This window comes from Nilaparvata lugens, chromosome 3 (genome assembly GCF_014356525.2).
Source record: "Nilaparvata lugens isolate BPH chromosome 3, ASM1435652v1, whole genome shotgun sequence".
Lineage (NCBI taxonomy): Eukaryota > Metazoa > Arthropoda > Insecta > Hemiptera > Delphacidae > Nilaparvata > Nilaparvata lugens.
Genome location: NC_052506.1, coordinates 30762120 through 30780332, shown reverse-complemented (window position 1 = coordinate 30780332; position 18213 = coordinate 30762120). Strand labels below are relative to the sequence as shown.

Below are 18213 nucleotides of genomic sequence, written 5' to 3'. Positions count from 1 at the left end.
ATAGCTTTTTTCAAGCCCTATCAACTGGCATAAGTTTCATTTCTGGGAAAATTTCAGGAGCTCCGTAATATTCTTGAGAAAAATGGCGGATAATGACCAAAAACCAGGTTTTTCACGGTTTTCTCGAAAACGGCTCTAACGATTTTCTTCAAATTTATACCATGGATAGATATTCATAAGCACTATCAACTGGCATGAGTCTCATTTCTGGGAAAATTCCATGAGCTCCGTAATATTCTTGAGAAAAATGGCGGATAATGACCAAAAACCAGGTTTTTCACGGTTTTCTCGAAAACGGCTCTAACGATTTTCTTCAAATTCAAGCCATGGGTCAAGTCCTATCAAATGACATGAGTTTTTTCCTTGGAAAATTGCAGGAGCTCCGTAATATTCTTGAGAAAAATGGCGGATAATTACTAAAAAACCATGTTTTTCACGATTTTTTCAAAATAACTTGACCGATTTTTTTCAAATTCATACTCTGTATAGTTATTTATCAGCTCTATTAACTGGCATGAGTCTCCTTTCTGGGAAACTAATGGGGGGTCCACCCCATCCTTGAGAAATGGACTTTGTAACCTCCTTCTCGTGCATGAGGTAGGTAGGTAGAGCAGTTCATAAAAAGAACACATAGTCGAGATATTTCATCTGTAGAACAGCTGTTTTGACGACTTTAAAAAAATGACGACTAAAAAAATCATTGAATTTCACAATTTACACAAAGGAAAAAGTACTCTGAAAACAATTATATATACACATATACAAAAGTCTGATCGTAGTTTCGAATATGAGCAAGGAAAGTTGTGTGAGTGTACCACACCAGATTTTTTAATAAGTCCTCTACTACCACTATAAATAAACTAAATTTATGTTTCATCTATCTACTACTTTTGAACTAGAGATTCAGAGTAGGTTTATATGAAAAAAGTAATGCAGATTGAGTTTGAAATTAACCTTTGCCAATACAGATGTAAAATACCCGGGTATTCAAAACTCGGGGTAAATGCCTACAGCTCTACAGAAGCTCAATGCATGTTTCTATGTATTTACTTGAAGTTATGATAAATCTTAGAAAGTGAATTAAAATAGATGGAAACAAATTGGAAATATTGAAATCTTTTGATAGTGCCTGAAATATACTTCAAAGTCAAACATATAACTTGAAAAAATCAATTCATTGATATATTCATTTTCTTGACATTTTGAAAATGAAAGGTCTATTAGCATAGATTGTATAACAACAGCAAGTGTAATTTTAGATTGTAAGAAATATTTTTCAGGTCTTCTGGATGAAGGCTTTTTATGGAAACGATCTTATTCCTGAAAAATATCCTCACGATAAAATTTCACTCAATATTTTCCTGATGAAGTATGCTAATAGTGATCCTAATTCTCCAGAAAGATAAAGCGTGTTACTGTTCTCTTGAGAATATTAGTCCACTTATTGATATTTATAATACTTAGCTTGAATAATACTAGTACCAAGAAAGAAATTGTAATAGGAATCTGATTAAATAGAATAATTGAGTAAATAGTCCGTTATTTCTAATGGTACAGATAAATTGGAATAGAACAAATGTGATTTGAGATTTGAAAAGTGTTTTTAATCAATTTGAAGCTGAAATAAATTCAGATAATACTATAGAAAACCAATAAGCTCTTAGGATTTGTACTTTCACAAATCACATTCGCTTGTATCAATGGCATACAGTAGTTGAATGCTTTCTCAATGAAGTCAATCTTTGTCAAAGAAATCATGACAGCACCACATGAGAAAAATAGTGAACATGATTCAACTGTTTTTTCGTTATGTTGTGATTTTTCTTCAGAAAATGGATTGCAAATGGAACGTGATACAAAGTCAAATTTCCCACTCTTTGAACTCTAAGTAATAATTATTATTATTTGAAACTATTTTTTCAATGATCTGTTGTAGATTTCAAAATTTTCACTTTATGAATTTAAAGAAAGCAAGTACAATACTTGAAATTATACAAGTTATTACATAATGAATGGCATTTGTAATAAGCTTTTGGTTTATTACCTGTAGATTTGATGTAATTATATAAGCCTGTTAAGACCCATATCATTGTTAGGTCATCATTGTCGGACACGATACGAGCGGAGAGCGGTATGTTAGGCTAGTTGCACAAACACTGCCAGTTTTTTGCCGTCCCTATAAATTTTACTAGATTGATTGAAGCTTGGCAAACATATGATGTGTGTGCAACTAGCCTAACATGCCGCTCACCGCTCGCCGCTCGTATCATGTCCGAGGCCTTATTATTGCAGCATGAAATTGTAAAAAAAGCAGAGATGAATTTTACATCTTATAAGTTGAATTATGAATAACATCAACATTAATAAATAACAGTTTTTAACCATCACATGTGGAAATTTGTAATAAGTGAACGTGGATTGTAAACATAACCTTTAGGCCATTCTAAGTGATTCTCAAAATTTGGAAAAAATGCGTTTTGGACTTAATTGTCTGTGCTTTTATCCTTCAAGTCTATTATATTCTTCTATTCAAATGAATAAATAAATAAATCATAAATCTGTTTACATGTAGTTGCACAATTGATGAGTAAGTCAACCCAACTTTCTGACAGCAACAGTGACTTAGATGCATGGGTGAGACTCTCTGGAGCCCTTCTGTAAAAACATAAAATACTGTTAAAATTTTTTAAAGGAATTCATCATATTTCATTATCAATGGAAAAGATTACAGTAGAACATCCTTGTATTATCACTATCAGGGTAAGTTTACAGAACTGGCAAGCTTGAATGCTGTTTTGCTTGGTCTAATTTTGATTTAATGTTAAATTTTTCAACAAAACTAGAGCCAAGCTAGCTAGTGTTGTAATCACATACAGTTTGACCAGCGAAAGAAAGTCCCCGACAAACTGGAGCAATAATGGGCTCAAATGACTCCAGCTCGGTAAATATTGGTTCAAAAATTATAAATTTGGATTAAATTTGAAGACTACAAGGTTTCCTACAATTTGAGACCAAATTCATAATTTTTGAGCCAATATTTATCGAGCTGGAGTCATTTTAGCCTACTATTGCTCCAGTTTGCCGGGGACTTTCTTTCGCTGGTCAAACAGTACCTACCATCATATTATCCTCAAGTATAAAATTATTAATATTTCTCACAGCTTAGTTCACACAATAATTAATAGGCTGGCATTTTTTTCTAAAATATATATATATATATATATATATGAGGGGGTGAGAATAAAAGTGGTCCAACTAATTTTTTCTCGAAATTGGGATAACAGCTGATTTCAACTCTTAATAGTAGTATCTATTTAGTGTATAAGTGGTATAAATCATAGTTCCTTCGTTCATGCATAGATAGCAGCACAATTCTATCCCCTCAACAAAACTGCAATTCTATTCAGATTTGAAATGGTATAACTCCGAGTGACGGAGTTGTACCACTTTGATTGTTACCAAAGTGCGTACTGCGTAGAGTAGAGCTGTTGTTCAATTATTGTTGTACGGTATCGGTATGTCGTTTTTGTCCGGTAAAAGTCTGCAAGATGCAATTGAAGAAGAGAGTGGGAGTAGTGAAGAAGATTATGACAGTGATAAAGATAAAGAATTCCATCCAAGTGCCCTTGATTACAACTCTGAAGGTAAGATATAAATTCATTCAGGCTATTAGGTATTGTTGCGTTTTTGAGGTTATCACTCTTAAAACTTATTCCAAACTAATTATTCAAGCTTATTCTGTAAGTATTACTAGAAATAATATAACGATACAATATTTTAACTCTGACCATGGTATAAAATTGAAAAGTGATATCAATTTCAATTCAAATTTCTCATAAACAGCTATTGGTGAATTTTCAGAATAACATATCCAATTTGAACAATTACGTATTGGATATTTGAAAGTGCCGCACCTCCCATTTTGCATGTTCATTGCTATACGTCTTATCATGGTTTGAGCCATTATTGTATAATGAGCTAAAACTATAAAATTTGCAGGGTCATAGAGGTCTTGAACTCTTACCTATTTGAATTGAGCATTCTTGTTGATATATCTCAGATGAACCCTAACTTCAAGTTTTCCATGATCTATAATGTGATATTTTTTCTGTGTATTTTTCAGATTCAGATACTGGATCATTGAGAGGACAGCCTGAGCCCTCGGGATTGCAGTGCATCTCAATATCTCCAGGTATCACCATTTTCAATATATTTGTTTTCGATTTCAGTTCAAGCTTGGTTCATAATATCAAATAACCAGAAATGAAATATAAAGGTGCATAAGAACGTGTGCACTGTGTATTTTTGTAAAATACACAGTACTTTTTCAAAAATAGTACAAATTGATACTAGCTCATACAGTAGAGTTAAAAGTTCAACTGTCTTGAAATACGGTACATACAGTAGACTACTCATACAGTTCTCATACAGTAGAGTGAAAAGTTCAACAGTTCAATTACAAAGATTTGAAAGTTATGTTAGCTAGAATTAGTCTGAACAATGCAAAACTTCATACAAGCAATAGGCTGTTTATCAGCTTCCAACTAAGTAGCATAAAGATTGATGTTATATATTTTTTCATTCCTTAACATTGTATTATTGTAATAAAATAACTAATTGAAATTTCTTACACTTATTATTCTTTTTTGAACCATATTCAATCAATACTAAGATGAACTTTAGCATTTATTTTTGTGATCTTTTCAGAGGATCAGCCTGCTGATGCTCTACTACTGCTACAGACAACTGATCTGCCACACCACTGCCTCTCTTCACAACGCTGATGATCAACACAACGCTGATGTTCTACACAACGCTGATGTTCTACACAACGCTGATGTTCCACACAACGCTGATGTTCCACACAACGCTGATGTTCCACAAGATGGTGATGTTCCACACAATGCTGACAATGTTCCACACGACGCTGATGATACACCACCTCTAAAACCTCGTAAGAGAATGAGAAAACCAGATTGTACAAAACAATCCACAGCCAAAAGATTAAGAAATTCAGGTAAAGAGTACCTTAATTATAAAGGTGTTTTAGTTCACAGAAAGAACTTCATTAATAAAAACTGTAATTGCCGCCTCGAATGTTTTGATTCAGTGACTGAAGAGCAACGACATGCTATTTTCAATAGCTTTTATGGTATGTCTGATTTTTCTAGACAAAATGCTTATCTTACTGGACTCATTCACATAGGTCAAGTAGCTGTGAGAAGGCCAGTCAATGGCAGCAAGCCAGAACGGCAAAATTCCTGTAAATATTATTTACAAGTTGCTGGGAAAACTCTCAAAGTATGCAAACAATACTTCTTGGATACTTTTTCAGTATCAAACGGCAGAGTTGCTAGAGCTCTACAGGAATTAAAGCTGGGTAAATCACCAGGAGAAGACCTCAGAGGGAAAAATCAAACAGCTACAAAAATTCCAGAGAATAAAGTGCAAGGCATAGTTGACCACATCAACAGTTTCCCAGCATTTCAGAGCCACTACACTCGTAAAGACAATCCAAACAGAAAATATCTTAATCCAGAACTGAATTTGAGAAAAATGTATCAGCTGTATGTAGAAAGTTGTTCAGTGCTAGGTGTTGTACCTGAAAAAGAACATTATTATAGGTATATTTTCAACACAAAATTCAATCTACACTTTCATGTTACCAGGAAAGACACTTGTAAAGTATGTGATATATTTAAAATATCCATTGATGTAGAATCAGACAAACAAAAATTGGTAGATTTGAAAAACAAACACAAAGTTCACTTGGCTAAAGCTGATAAAGCTAGAGATTATTTGAAAGCTGACGCAGAACTAGCACAAGAACAAAGCGATGAAATTCTAGCCCTGAGTGTTGATCTCCAAAAAGCTCTTCCTTTCCCTAGGCTCAGTGTTTCAGATGCTTATTACCGGCGTAATATGTATTGCTACAATTTAGGAATACACAACCTTGCTTCAAATAATGCAACTATGTATGTTTGGGACGAATGCACGGCTTCTCGGGGTCTCAAGAAGTAGCCTCTTCAATTTTGAAGCATATTGATTTACATGTATCCACTCAAAGTCACATCATAATTTACAGTGATACATGCACAGGGCAAAATCGTGATATCAAGGTTGCCCTGTCTCTAATGCATCTTGTGCAGAATAGTCCTACAATCAATGTTGTGGACCAAAAGTTCTTGGTATCTGGCCATTCCTACTTGCCAAATGATTCAGATTTTGGTCTCATAGAAAAATCTGCAAAAGGCAAACCAATCTATTTGCCAGATGATTGGTTTAATGTCATAGCTTCTGCCAGGAAAAAAATCGCTTTATTGTTGTCAAAATGGTGGCTGAAGACTTCATATCAACTGCCAAGTTGGAGAAATCAATAATGCGGCGATCAAAGAACACAAACAATGAAGATGTGAAATGGCTTTCTATTCAATGGCTTCGATACAGAAAAGACAATCCTTTCAAAATCATGTATAATACCCGCCTTGATGATGATGAACCATTTCTGACTTTGGATTTGCATCCAAAACCAGTTAAAGGTCGACCAAAAACAACTCTACCCAAGCCAGATCAACTCTACACAGAGCAACGTATCATCAATGTACTGAAGAAAAGGGATATGTTATTCCTCCTCAAATACATTCCTCCAGTGTATCACCCATACTTCAAGAACATCAAAAGTTCCAACAATGCTGAAGAAGTAACCTTTCTTGATGATGGCGAAGATGATGATGAACTTTTAAATACATAATATTATTCATGGTCAATTACTAGTAATCACACTGTAATCCTTAGTAGGCTTACACTAATATAAGCCTAAATTGTATCATTAAATAATAAATAATTAAATATAAATAATAAATAAATATAATAATAAATAATAAATAAATAAATACAAAAACATTGTATTGTATCAAGCCTTATGTTTTGAAATTCGTCTCCATAATATCATAATAATTTTGAATATTCAACATTTTTCTATGTTATCATAGGAACACTTTACATTGGGATATTTTTTTGTAAACATTTTGTGCATAATTGAAATATTCAGGTCATCGGGAAGATATTTTTTAGAAGTATCTTTCAAACAGTAATGAGCTCCCCTTCCATTAAATGAGCCTATATGCTCTTTTATCAGATCTCTCACCTCATCGCTAATTTTGTGGGGTCTGTTTTTATGATTGCCCCTTATATGAATGGATATAAACGCCTTTCGGCAGATAAGCCATTCACATACTTTTTCATTTTGGACGGCTCGAACTTTATACTTACAGGTAACGTCCCGAAGTTTAGCTGACTCAATCGCTACCGTTGGTCTTCTTTTTTGCACCGGAACAATGGAAATAAGTCCGCAAAGATATGAGTTTTGTTCATTTACACTTTCAAGGAGGTTGAAATTTTTTAAAACTGTGTCCCTCACTTCTAAAGTGAGTCCTTCACTGTCGAAGCAGTTATTTCTACACTTACACGATGAACCAGCTTCATGGCTCTGCATTCTAATTTTTTTTGCCACATCATTCAATCTCCCTTTAACTTTACGTTTTTTTGTCTTGATATCGCAAAATTCGTCACTGTCACTCATTGCACTAATTAGTGTTACTAATTAAATAATTGAAAAGCTATCACAATCAACGAATCATAAAATAAATTATCTATTATAGATTGCTCATACACATCACATTCACATAACCTGGAACGCTAGAACCTCAACAACGAACTGAAAACTACTGTAATGACCACTGTGTTCAAAACAAGTACCGTACAGGTTGAGATTCAACTGATAGAACACAATAGAAAAAATAGAAAATCACAATTTCTAAATCAATGGTTGAAGAAATAAATAATTATGTGAAGAATATTTTGGGATAAAACAATGAAATAAATATTGCAAAACACCGCGAGAGTGTATAGCGACTGCAGCGCCTTTCATACAGTACTGAACTTGACTCCTTTTTCCCCAGTAGCGCTGTAGTTAACTCCTTATTCCCCTGTGGCCAGTATTTTCAAACACTTATTTCATAGTGATATAACACCTTTTTTCAATGTTTAACCATACCATCTGAAAGCTCTTGTCTGTCACTGTGCAATGGCAAAATAAAAAAAAATGAGAAAAAATTGACTTAACCCCTTTTTCCCCTGTGCCCTTCAACTGTTTTGTTTATTATAAACATTGAGCCAGTAATATAGAAGTTAACTAAACTGCACATTTTTATAACCCATTCTATTGTTAATAATTTTCAGTGGTAATTGCATTAATCATAATTCTCAGTTACCACTAGTAAATAATTTCAAGTAAATACTGGAAATTATTACTTATACAATGGGTTAAAAAATTTGACTTCTGCATTACTGACTCAAAGTTTATTATGAACAAAGTTGTTAGTAGTGACAGTCTCTATTAATTTGTTCAACTTTTGGTACTTCATTATTTTGTGCATTATTGACATTATTAATCCATTCTGATAATAATTTTGAGATACTACTGGAAATTATTAGGCTACTAATACCATGGATTGAAAAATTTGAGTTTACTTCTATTATTATTGACTTAAAGTTTATAATGAACAAAGTTGTAATGATAGTCTCTTTTTTTAACTTCTATTAGTTCATTATTTTGTGCATTGTTACCTTTTTGTTTTTTCCATTTTGATAATAATTTTGAGTTACAACTGAAAATTATTAGGCTATTAATACCATGGATTGAGAAATTTCAGTTTACTTCTATTATTACTGACTCAAAGTTTATAATGAACAAAGTTGTAGTGATAGTCTCTTTTTTAACCTCTATTAGTTCATTGTTTTGTGCATTATTGACATTGTTTTTTCCATTTTGATAATAATTTTGAGTTAAAACTGAAAATTATTAGGCTGCTAGTACCATGGATTGAAAAATTTAAGTTTACTTCTGTATTACTGACTCAAAGTTTACAATGAATAAAGTAGTACCTAGTGATATAGTCTCTATTTTTTTAACTTTATTTTTTCATTATTTTGTGCATTATTGACATTATTACTCCATTTTGATAGTGATAGTTTGAAATTAAGGTCATTGTATCAATTTGAATAAATTTGAACTGTTTTGAAACTCAACAAAACTCGGAATTTCTTGAGAACCAAAGTGGTATAACTCAATGACACCTTGATATTTTTGTAAATACAAAAGTAAAGACTGTGGCAATAACAGTACGAGTTAGAGTAATTCTTCAATAACAATATTCAGTAATTTAACTCGGTTTTTCACAGTTACTGATTTTGCGACAGCCCTCTTCAGTTCAGTCTCTGTCCTGAAAATCTTAGAAAACTGAGTTAGACCACTTCTATTCTCACCCCCTCATATATATATATTATATATATATATATTATATATATATATATATATAATATATATATATATATATATATATATACACATATATATATATATATATATATATATATATATATATATATGTGTGTGTGGTGTGTGTGTGTGTGTGTGTGTGTGTGTGGTGTGTGTGTGTGTGTGTGTGTGTGTGTATGTGCGTCTGTGTACACAATATCTCATCTCCGGAGTGACTTGAAATTTTGATCTTAGGGTCCTTACAATATAAGGATCCGACACAAACAATTTCAATCTAATGCAATTCAAGATGGCGGATGAAATGGCAGAAATGTTGTCAAAAACAGGGTTTTTCGCGATATTCTCGAAAACGGCTCCAACGATTTTGATCAAATTTATACCTGAAGTAGTCACTGATAAGCTCTATCAACTGCCACGAGTCCCATATCTGTAAAAATTTCAGGAGCTCCGCCCCATCTATGCAAAGTTTGATTTTAGATTCCCAATTATCATCAGGCTTCAGATACTATTTAAACAAAAAATTCCAAGTGGAAAAGATTGAGCATGAAAATCTCTACAATTAATGTTCAGTAACATTTTCACCTAAAAATGGAAATAAGCTCGAGTTTCGAGAAAATGTTATTATTTCAATTGCAAACTGTTGGCAACAGAACTGTTGATTCTATTAAATCATTCACTATGAAAAGATAGCAGACTTCGTGTGTCTACAGCATTATTGTCCTGTCACCAGCTGGCTTGGATCTTTGAATAGTACATTTGAAATGCGCGTGTACTCTAGCGTCAGGTGATCAATTTTCATAACGGCAAGGAAAGTTGTGTGAGTTCGCCACACCAGATATTTAAATTAGAAATGCTTCCCATGTTATACAAGTGGAGTCACTTTTACGCTCTAGGGAGTTTTCCTCTTTTTTCCTCCTGAAAGTGAAAAAGTGACACTTAAGTATTATGTTCCAGGGAGTAAAGTAAGCACTTTAGACAGGAGGTGGAGGGAATAGTTATTTGTATATCTAGAGTGAAAAGTACTGTTTTTTCTCCCTGAGGGAAAAGTTTGAAGCCCGAGGCGAAGCTGAGGGCAACAATTTTCCTGAGGGAGAAAAAACATTTTTCACTCATGATATACACAACATTTTTCCTCCACCTACATTTTTATGAAAACTGCAAATAAAATAATTTTTAAAAACGTACGTAACCAAACAATGTTGTACAACATAATCTAAAAAGTAATCAGAAACAGCTGGCTTGTAATAACAGTTTTCCGCCGACAGCGCTATCTGTCGGCAAAAGTTGTAACAACAATGGCCACAGCTACAGCTATGAAGTTCCCGTTTCAAATTTGATTAGTTAATGAGGAATATTCGTTGGCTGGTATTTTGAATAACATGGAATAATAAAAAAAATTATACATTTTTTTAGTATAGTTTGTAATAATTTTAGCATACAAACATAAATTTCATATATTGATCAAATGTATGGTTGAGGTATTGAATTTAGTTGGTTTAATGACTACTCTACATGCTTCCTCATCTGAGCTTAGACCTTCTCACCTATTTCAAATGTACGTTTCTAAAATAGAGATGCTTCCCATGTTATTTAAATGGAGTCACTTTTCCTCCCTAGGGAGTTTTTCTGTTTTTTACTACCGAGAGCGAAAAAGTGACACTTTAGTGTTATGTTTCAGGGAGTAAAGTAAGTACTTTAGACAGTAGGTGGAGGAAAAATAATGATTGTGTCCGCCTGTTAATAAGAAGATTTCAAACAAATCTATATGAGATAGAGCGCTCTACCTGGTCTCAGATTGTAGAGCACAAAATTACGACCAGAGGGATTTTGAATATTATACATTTAAATGGTAGCAATCGGAATTTATTGTTGATCAAAAACTAAAATTCATCAAAATTGATTTTTTTCTTTTATTATTACTTTCCTTACCCTATTACCATAGCAGGTAAGGAAAGTATTGTTTTCCGAAAAAAATTAAGGTACCCCAATTTCTAAATTTCAGGTCCCCTGAGTCCAAAAAAGTGGTTTTTGGGTATTGGTCTGTATGTGTGTGTGTGTATGAGTGTATGTGCGTCTGTGTACACGATATCACATCTCCCAATCAACGGATTGACTTGAAATTTGGAACATAAGGTCCTTACAATATAAGGATCCGACACAAACAATTTCGATCAAATGCGATTCAAGATGGCGGCTAAAATGGCGAAAATGTTGTCAAAAACAGGGTTTTTCGCGATTTTCTCGAAAACGGCTCCAATGATTTTAATTAAAGTTATACCTAGAGTAGTCATCGATAAGCTCCATCAACTGCCACAAGTCCCATATCTGTAAAAATTTCAGGAGCTCTGCCCCATCTTTGCAAAGTTTGATTTTAGATTCTCAATTATCAGGCTTCAGATACAATTTAAACAAAAAAAATCGAGTGGAAAAGATTCAGCATGAGAATCTTTACAACTAATGTTCAGTAACGTTTTCACCTAAAATTAAAAATAAGCTCGAAATTCGAGAAAATGTGATTATCCAATTGCAAACTGTTGGCAACTGTTGATTCTATTAAATGATTCACTATGAAGAGATAGCACACCTCGTGTGTCTTCAGCGTTATTGCCCTGTCACCAGCTGGCTCAAATCTTTGAATAGTAGACTTGAGATGCGCGGGAACACGCGCACACTTTTTTTTGTCAGCTGCCTACTTTTTTGGGCTATCCTGACATGTCCCTGGGGGTCAAATGCCCATCTCTCTGACATCCTTTGTGGTCCGGCCAAAGCATTCGAATCGTAGCGCCAAAATCCCAGACTACAGTTCTGCCCGTAGCAGGCTTGTTTGTGCTAGTGTCGATCGTCCAGCTGTTTGCCTTGTCATCCTAACTTTCAGTTTTTGTTTCGTCAGTCGTTCAGTCGTTCTTGTTTTGTCCATTTTTGGTTTGTCTTGTCCCTGTTGTCTTGTAGCAAGACCGAATTTGTATTTTGTAATGTAATTTCAATTGGAAATTTCTTGTAGATAATTGTTTGAGTATAGTGTGTGTGAATTGAATATAACAGCGTAAATAGTGTTAAATTGAATTAATTTGAATCAGATTTGAATTTATAAAGAATCCAGTTTGAGCTTTGTTCAAATACAATACAGAACCTGCAAGTTGAACACGGAAAAACAGCCTGGAAGCGAAAACCTATCTTTTTCCCAGATTTCTTCCCACCTCGAATCTGACCAAAACACCTAATAAAGGCTTCGAAGGGCAAGTAGACAAAATTGGATTAAATCTGGTGAGTTTTTGCTCTTTTTATTGTTCATTAATGCAGAGTTTAACTGTACCAATAACCTGGCTCAAATTGAAGATTAAATTTTGCTCCTTGTTTGTATTTGATTATTTGAATAGTAAATTACAGTCCACTAGTAGCTCTAGCCTGAGCTTTGTACAGAACACGTTGTCTGTCAAACTTTACCGGATCACCATGGCTGTGCCCAAAAAACTATGATACATGACGATTTTGCACCCTCTATGCCAAAGGTCTCCACCGCAGCACTCCTGTAATAACCTTTACGCTTGTGAGTGAGTACAGTAGCCTATATATATATATATATATATATACTCTACCTCAACCAGACATTTGATCAATATATGAAATTTATTGCTGTCTATATGATATATATATATATATATATATATATAATATATATATAATGTACCGTGCTTACAGTAGCCTATATAGAAATATAAAATCAAATATGTGATTCAATAAATACGGTCTAACGAAAAACATTAAAACAGGATAACCTGTTCTAGGTTAGGATGTCTGAAACAATGTATGGTAATAATGATAGAACATCATTCTAAAATAGAAAATTATGTAATCTCATTTATAACCCTCCATAAGAAATTTTGGCAATATTGCTATGTCAATCAACAAGTATCTAAGTAATAAAAATAACAGAATTATTCACTCAATCCTTTCAACACTAAAGCCTAAAGAAGTCCGCACTTCATCCAGGAAATCAATGAATATCATGATTTATTAAATGCAGTATTAAAATATTCTTTATTGCAACTAGTATCACTCAATCCTCTTTGAATTTCAAGGTATTTTCCATTTCCTTCCCAGTCGAATAATTTTTAAAATAAGTGCATTGCAAGTGAGGTATTTTTACATTCAAATAATAGCCGATCAGCCTTTGTTTCCTATGACGATTACACATCTTCACCACAAGCGCGCTGTCGGCGTTTCTCCTGTTCCCCTGTTCCCCAATAGTAATAATTATGATCATCATGAAAATAGTTTTTATTCTAATATGGAAATTGATTAATATATCATTGAAGAATGAATCCATTCGATCATTATTGACAATAATGATCAATTATTAAAATATTATTATTACACAATTTCACATATTCATGTGTTATTCAGAGAACATTCATGTTTGGTCAACTCTTGCGACGTAGACTCACATTTGAAACATCACATCTGCCATTGTATTTCATCCAGACAGGATACACTAAGAATAGGTCTTAAAGTTTCATGTTAATTTCATATTATAGAATTTGTCATATGATATATCCAAGTTTAAGTTTGAAAAATGATAATTCCATTTTTCAATATTTTTTCAATCACTAAATGCAAATCCGTAAAGTTTATTTTTTTAAAATTACAACCGGAAGCTGAAAGCCTCATGTGTATTTATAGATCGGAAATCGGAAAGACAAGTAGACAACAGAAACAGAAATCATAACCAAGAAACGACGAAACTAGCCAAACCACAAACCACGCTAGTTTTGTGTTTAAGCTCCTCTTGTTATTGTTTTATGTTCAATAATTTACTGTTATAGAATTTAAGATTTAGGGAGGTATTTGAGTCATCATGGGCAGACCAGGTAATATTTCATTCCTACCTACATTGATAAATTTGCAATAATGTATTAGAATATTCCTTCAACGTGATCAATGTAACCTAAAAATGTTTGTTTGCTTTGAATCAATTTAAGTTGAGTCATTAATCATACATTTAAAATCAGCTAAAATTTTGCCATTACTGATTCTTATCTCATCTTAAACTAAGCAAATTATCTGTCAGAAAGTTGAGCCTTTTGTTAACCCTTGGCCACGGTGCATATCAAATGTTGACGGTCGCCGGCGGATGGTAGGCCTATAAGAGTCCAAGTGTTATTGAAGATTTTATCCATACAAGGAATTTTAAGTTATGGTTTTCTCAGAAAATATGTTTTACACAATTGTAAGCTTTTATAGATATTCTGAATGCAATTTTTTGGTTATTTTTGTGAAGTTTTTTAAATATTTTTATTTTAGACGTACCTACTTACTCATAGTTCTAAACTTCTAATCCAGTATTACAGTTAAAGTTGAATAATATGTGAATGTATGTTCTATAAGAGTTCTATTAAGCAAAATTAATAATAGGCCTATACATTATGTTGATAAATAGCTAGCTAGTCAATAAGATGAATCATTGCAAATTTAACCATCAACTGGTGATGAGTCAAACTTGTAACATATCTGGTAATGTTGAGTCTGGAAGACCTCTTTTGATAATTTCAATAAAACTACAATCTCTTGAAATGAAAAGTTTTTGGCAAGTGTATGTCACAACAGATTATTGTGCGAAGGCAGCGTGATAAGTTTTGTAAGCTCAAACCCATTACTGAATATTAATTTGTATTTTCGTAAAGTTAATGCAAAAATTTAAAATGAGTGTATTAGTGAAAAATTAAGCATGGTATTATAGACCAATCCTTATTTTCCCAAATGGATTATTATATTAATTGAATGAAAAAATTGTAGCTCAAATATGAGCAATATAAACTCATAAAAATGTTCTGTGCAGGTTTGAACTTTGATGTTTTCTGAAGATTTACTCTGTGAAACCATCTTTGTCCACTTGAAATTCGCTTCATTTAGTTCCCACTCCTGGCACTTTTGTCTTTGGTTCCACTTCCAATATTTTTATTTTCATTTGAAATCTTTTTCTATTTCAAACTATCTCTGTTCCCAGTATTATCGTTTAGGAAAAACAATGATCGTATACTGACCGCACCCTCTTTTTCCATTCCAATTCTATCCCAATTAAGTTGTGTCTTTGTTCTTCATCCATTCTCTTCAAGTGATGATACATAGTTCACAATTCTTTTGGTGAGTTTATTTCATTTATTTGATATTTATTATTGTACAATCGTTATATTTATTATTGTACTGTCTGTTTACAGGATTTTCCCCTAGAGGAGGCGGTGGTAGAGGATTTGGAGGAGGCCGGGGAGGTGGAGGCCGCGGTGGAGGCGACAGAGGAGGCTTCGGGGGTCGTGGAGGCGGCGGAGGTCGGTTCAGTGGCGGGGGCGGCCGACCCAGCGGGGGTGGCAGAGGAGGCTTTGGTGGTCGCGGTGGTGGCAGAGGAGGTGGCGGAAGGGGTGGACGTGGAGGAGGCGGTGGAAGAGGTACACCTGAATGCGTTTTTCTACAAATTTTAACTTGTTCACAGTGCTTGATAGTTCAGCTTGAGGAATCAAACTTGAGCGACAAATAGAGAAGGAAGTACTGTAGAGACGATTGAAAATATTTATTCAGTCATGTACCTAATCATTATTACACTTATCTGAGAAGGCACAACATGCTTAGGCTATATCCAAAACGGCCCCTTTCCAAAGTCATACTACTGTTCAAATAAAAATCTTGGTAGCTACTATTACTTTTCAAAATGAAAATTTACACTTGAAAAGACAAATTCTCAATTCCTAATAGATGTTATTACTAAATTTTACTAGATTTAGAAATTATTATTAAAAATTTATACTGTCTATCATAATACTTTCAAAGTATTCATTGGTGTAGATGTCAGGTATTTAAAAATGGTGTTTTTTGCAAGATTTTGTTGAAAGTCCATACTGTATATTATGTGAATGAGCGATGCATACGTCATCATCCTCACTGAGAGACCTGCTACCAGTGTTTACATTACTTACTACTGTTAGGCTTATAATCGAAAGAAGCGCCAACAATAACATGAATTTTGCGCTTGTGTACGTATAGAAGTGATCTATGTCCTCATCAGACCGCTCTCGATGTATCTTGAGAATTATCTAATTAATGACTTTTGTGCAGAATCGGAATTGCAATCGGCTGGTGATGTGAATTTGATCAGGTTCAAATATATTATATTAGAAAGTTATGAATTTGAAAAGGCCAATAAATAACTCATAACTTACTTTGTAGGTGGAATGAAGGGAGGTAGCAACGTTGTAATTGAGCCTCATCGTCATCCTGGCGTGTTCATCGCCAGAGGTAAAGAGGATGCTCTGGTTACATTGAACATGGTGCCCGGAGAAGCTGTCTATGGTGAAAAAAGGATAAGTGTCGAGGTGATTATCAATCTTATTACTATTCTTCATATCTAAACTGCATTGCATTTTGTCTATATTCTTGTGATAAATTTAAAACGTTTGTTCCGATACGATCCATATCGTATTAAATGTGAATTGCCTATGATGGAGTACAGCACTAAGAATGTTTTCAGACGATAGATCCTACAATTTGGGAGTTAGTGTCTTTGTCATATGTCATACCTGATATTACTGTATTGTCATTAATGATCCTTGTTCATCGTACCTGTGTTTAAATACAGGGTGATAATAATAGGACTTTACCACTTCGAAAGCTCTTGAATATTTATTGAAATTACAGAATTGAGAATTTTACAAAAATTACAGAATTGGTGTCATTTTGTTACAAAATACTTCAAGTTTAAGGTGTGTTATTTTGGTTCAATGTGACAGCCGTTGGATGCTACATACATCCCACTGATTAGACCGATAATCGATTTTTTGCCAAACTAGTACCAGCATATCAGGCGTAACTTGTGCAACCGCAGCGATCTGATTGCTATCCGATTTCGGAGGTCATTTAGATTGTCTGGTAGAGACGTAACATAAACTTTACCCTTAATGAACCCCACAGGAAGAACTCCATCGGTGCAACAGCATATTTCCACGGAGAAGTTCGGGATTTTCGGGATTGAATTGCTTTCAACTTCGCTGGATTGGCTGTGCAGGGCCAATCGCATGGCTCACCGGATTTATCACAGATGGATTTCTTCCTGTGGGGTTTCATTAAGGTTTAAGTTCCGCCTCTACCAGACAATCTTAATCATCTCCGAAATCGGATAACAATCAGTTCGCACGCGGTACGAGTGTGGCAAGAAAATCGATTATCGTTGGGATGTATGTTGTATCCAATGGATGTCACATCGAACCAAAATAACTCTCACACCATAAACTTGAAGTGTTTTGTAACAAAATGACACCCTTTCTCAATTCTGTTAAGTTATTTCTGTTGGAGCCAGCTCTAGTTTTCATTTTTCGTTTTTGAATTGGACGCGCGCTCCTCGTTCAGTTCGTATTTCTTTCACTTGAGTGCGTCGCGCTCACTTGCCGGTAGGTTTTTTCTTTCAGTTCAGTCTCGCTTTGAAATAGCTTGCCTCGAGTCGGGAATTGGTAATTTTCGTCGATCATTCCCAGAAGAAAATCGTTCTTCAAATTATTATTTTTTCGTTAATGTTAAATCGTACACCATAAACCTACGTTTGGAAGAGTGTTTGCCAAACTCCCTTTAGTTGAAAGTTTTAAACTATTATTTTTCGATTGGAAAGTTCACCGATCTATAGTCTTTAAAGACATTGTAAATATCTCGTCAGAAATATATGTGCAACGTTATATGATGGAAGCCGAATTTACCAACAGTAGATGACAATTAAGCTTGCCTTTTCACCATCCTTGATTCATCTCCTACCTCGGGGACACCTGAATACCTTACCTGGGAGTTGTAAGCTCAATAATATAAATATTACATTAGGTACTCTGCAGATTTTCGGTGAG

At 34.0% G+C, this 18213-nt stretch overlaps 1 protein-coding gene and 1 long non-coding RNA gene across 2 annotated transcripts; both read left to right on the top strand.

Moving 5' to 3' along the window:
• The first annotated feature begins 3534 nt into the window (after nt 1-3534).
• Nucleotides 3535-4741, top strand: LOC120350384. Its single transcript, XR_005570735.1, has 3 exons — nt 3535-3644; nt 4124-4192; nt 4708-4741. It is a non-coding gene; the product is annotated as an uncharacterized LOC120350384 (long non-coding RNA).
• Nucleotides 4742-14033: 9292 nt separating this feature from the next.
• Nucleotides 14034-16752, top strand: LOC111052976 (rRNA 2'-O-methyltransferase fibrillarin-like). Its single transcript, XM_022339805.2, has 3 exons — nt 14034-14208; nt 15556-15780; nt 16556-16752. Exons 1-3 carry the CDS (start codon nt 14196-14198, stop codon nt 16735-16737), a joined length of 420 nt encoding a protein of 139 aa, XP_022195497.1. The 5' UTR covers nt 14034-14195; the 3' UTR covers nt 16738-16752.
• The last annotated feature ends 1461 nt before the right edge of the window (nt 16753-18213 follow it).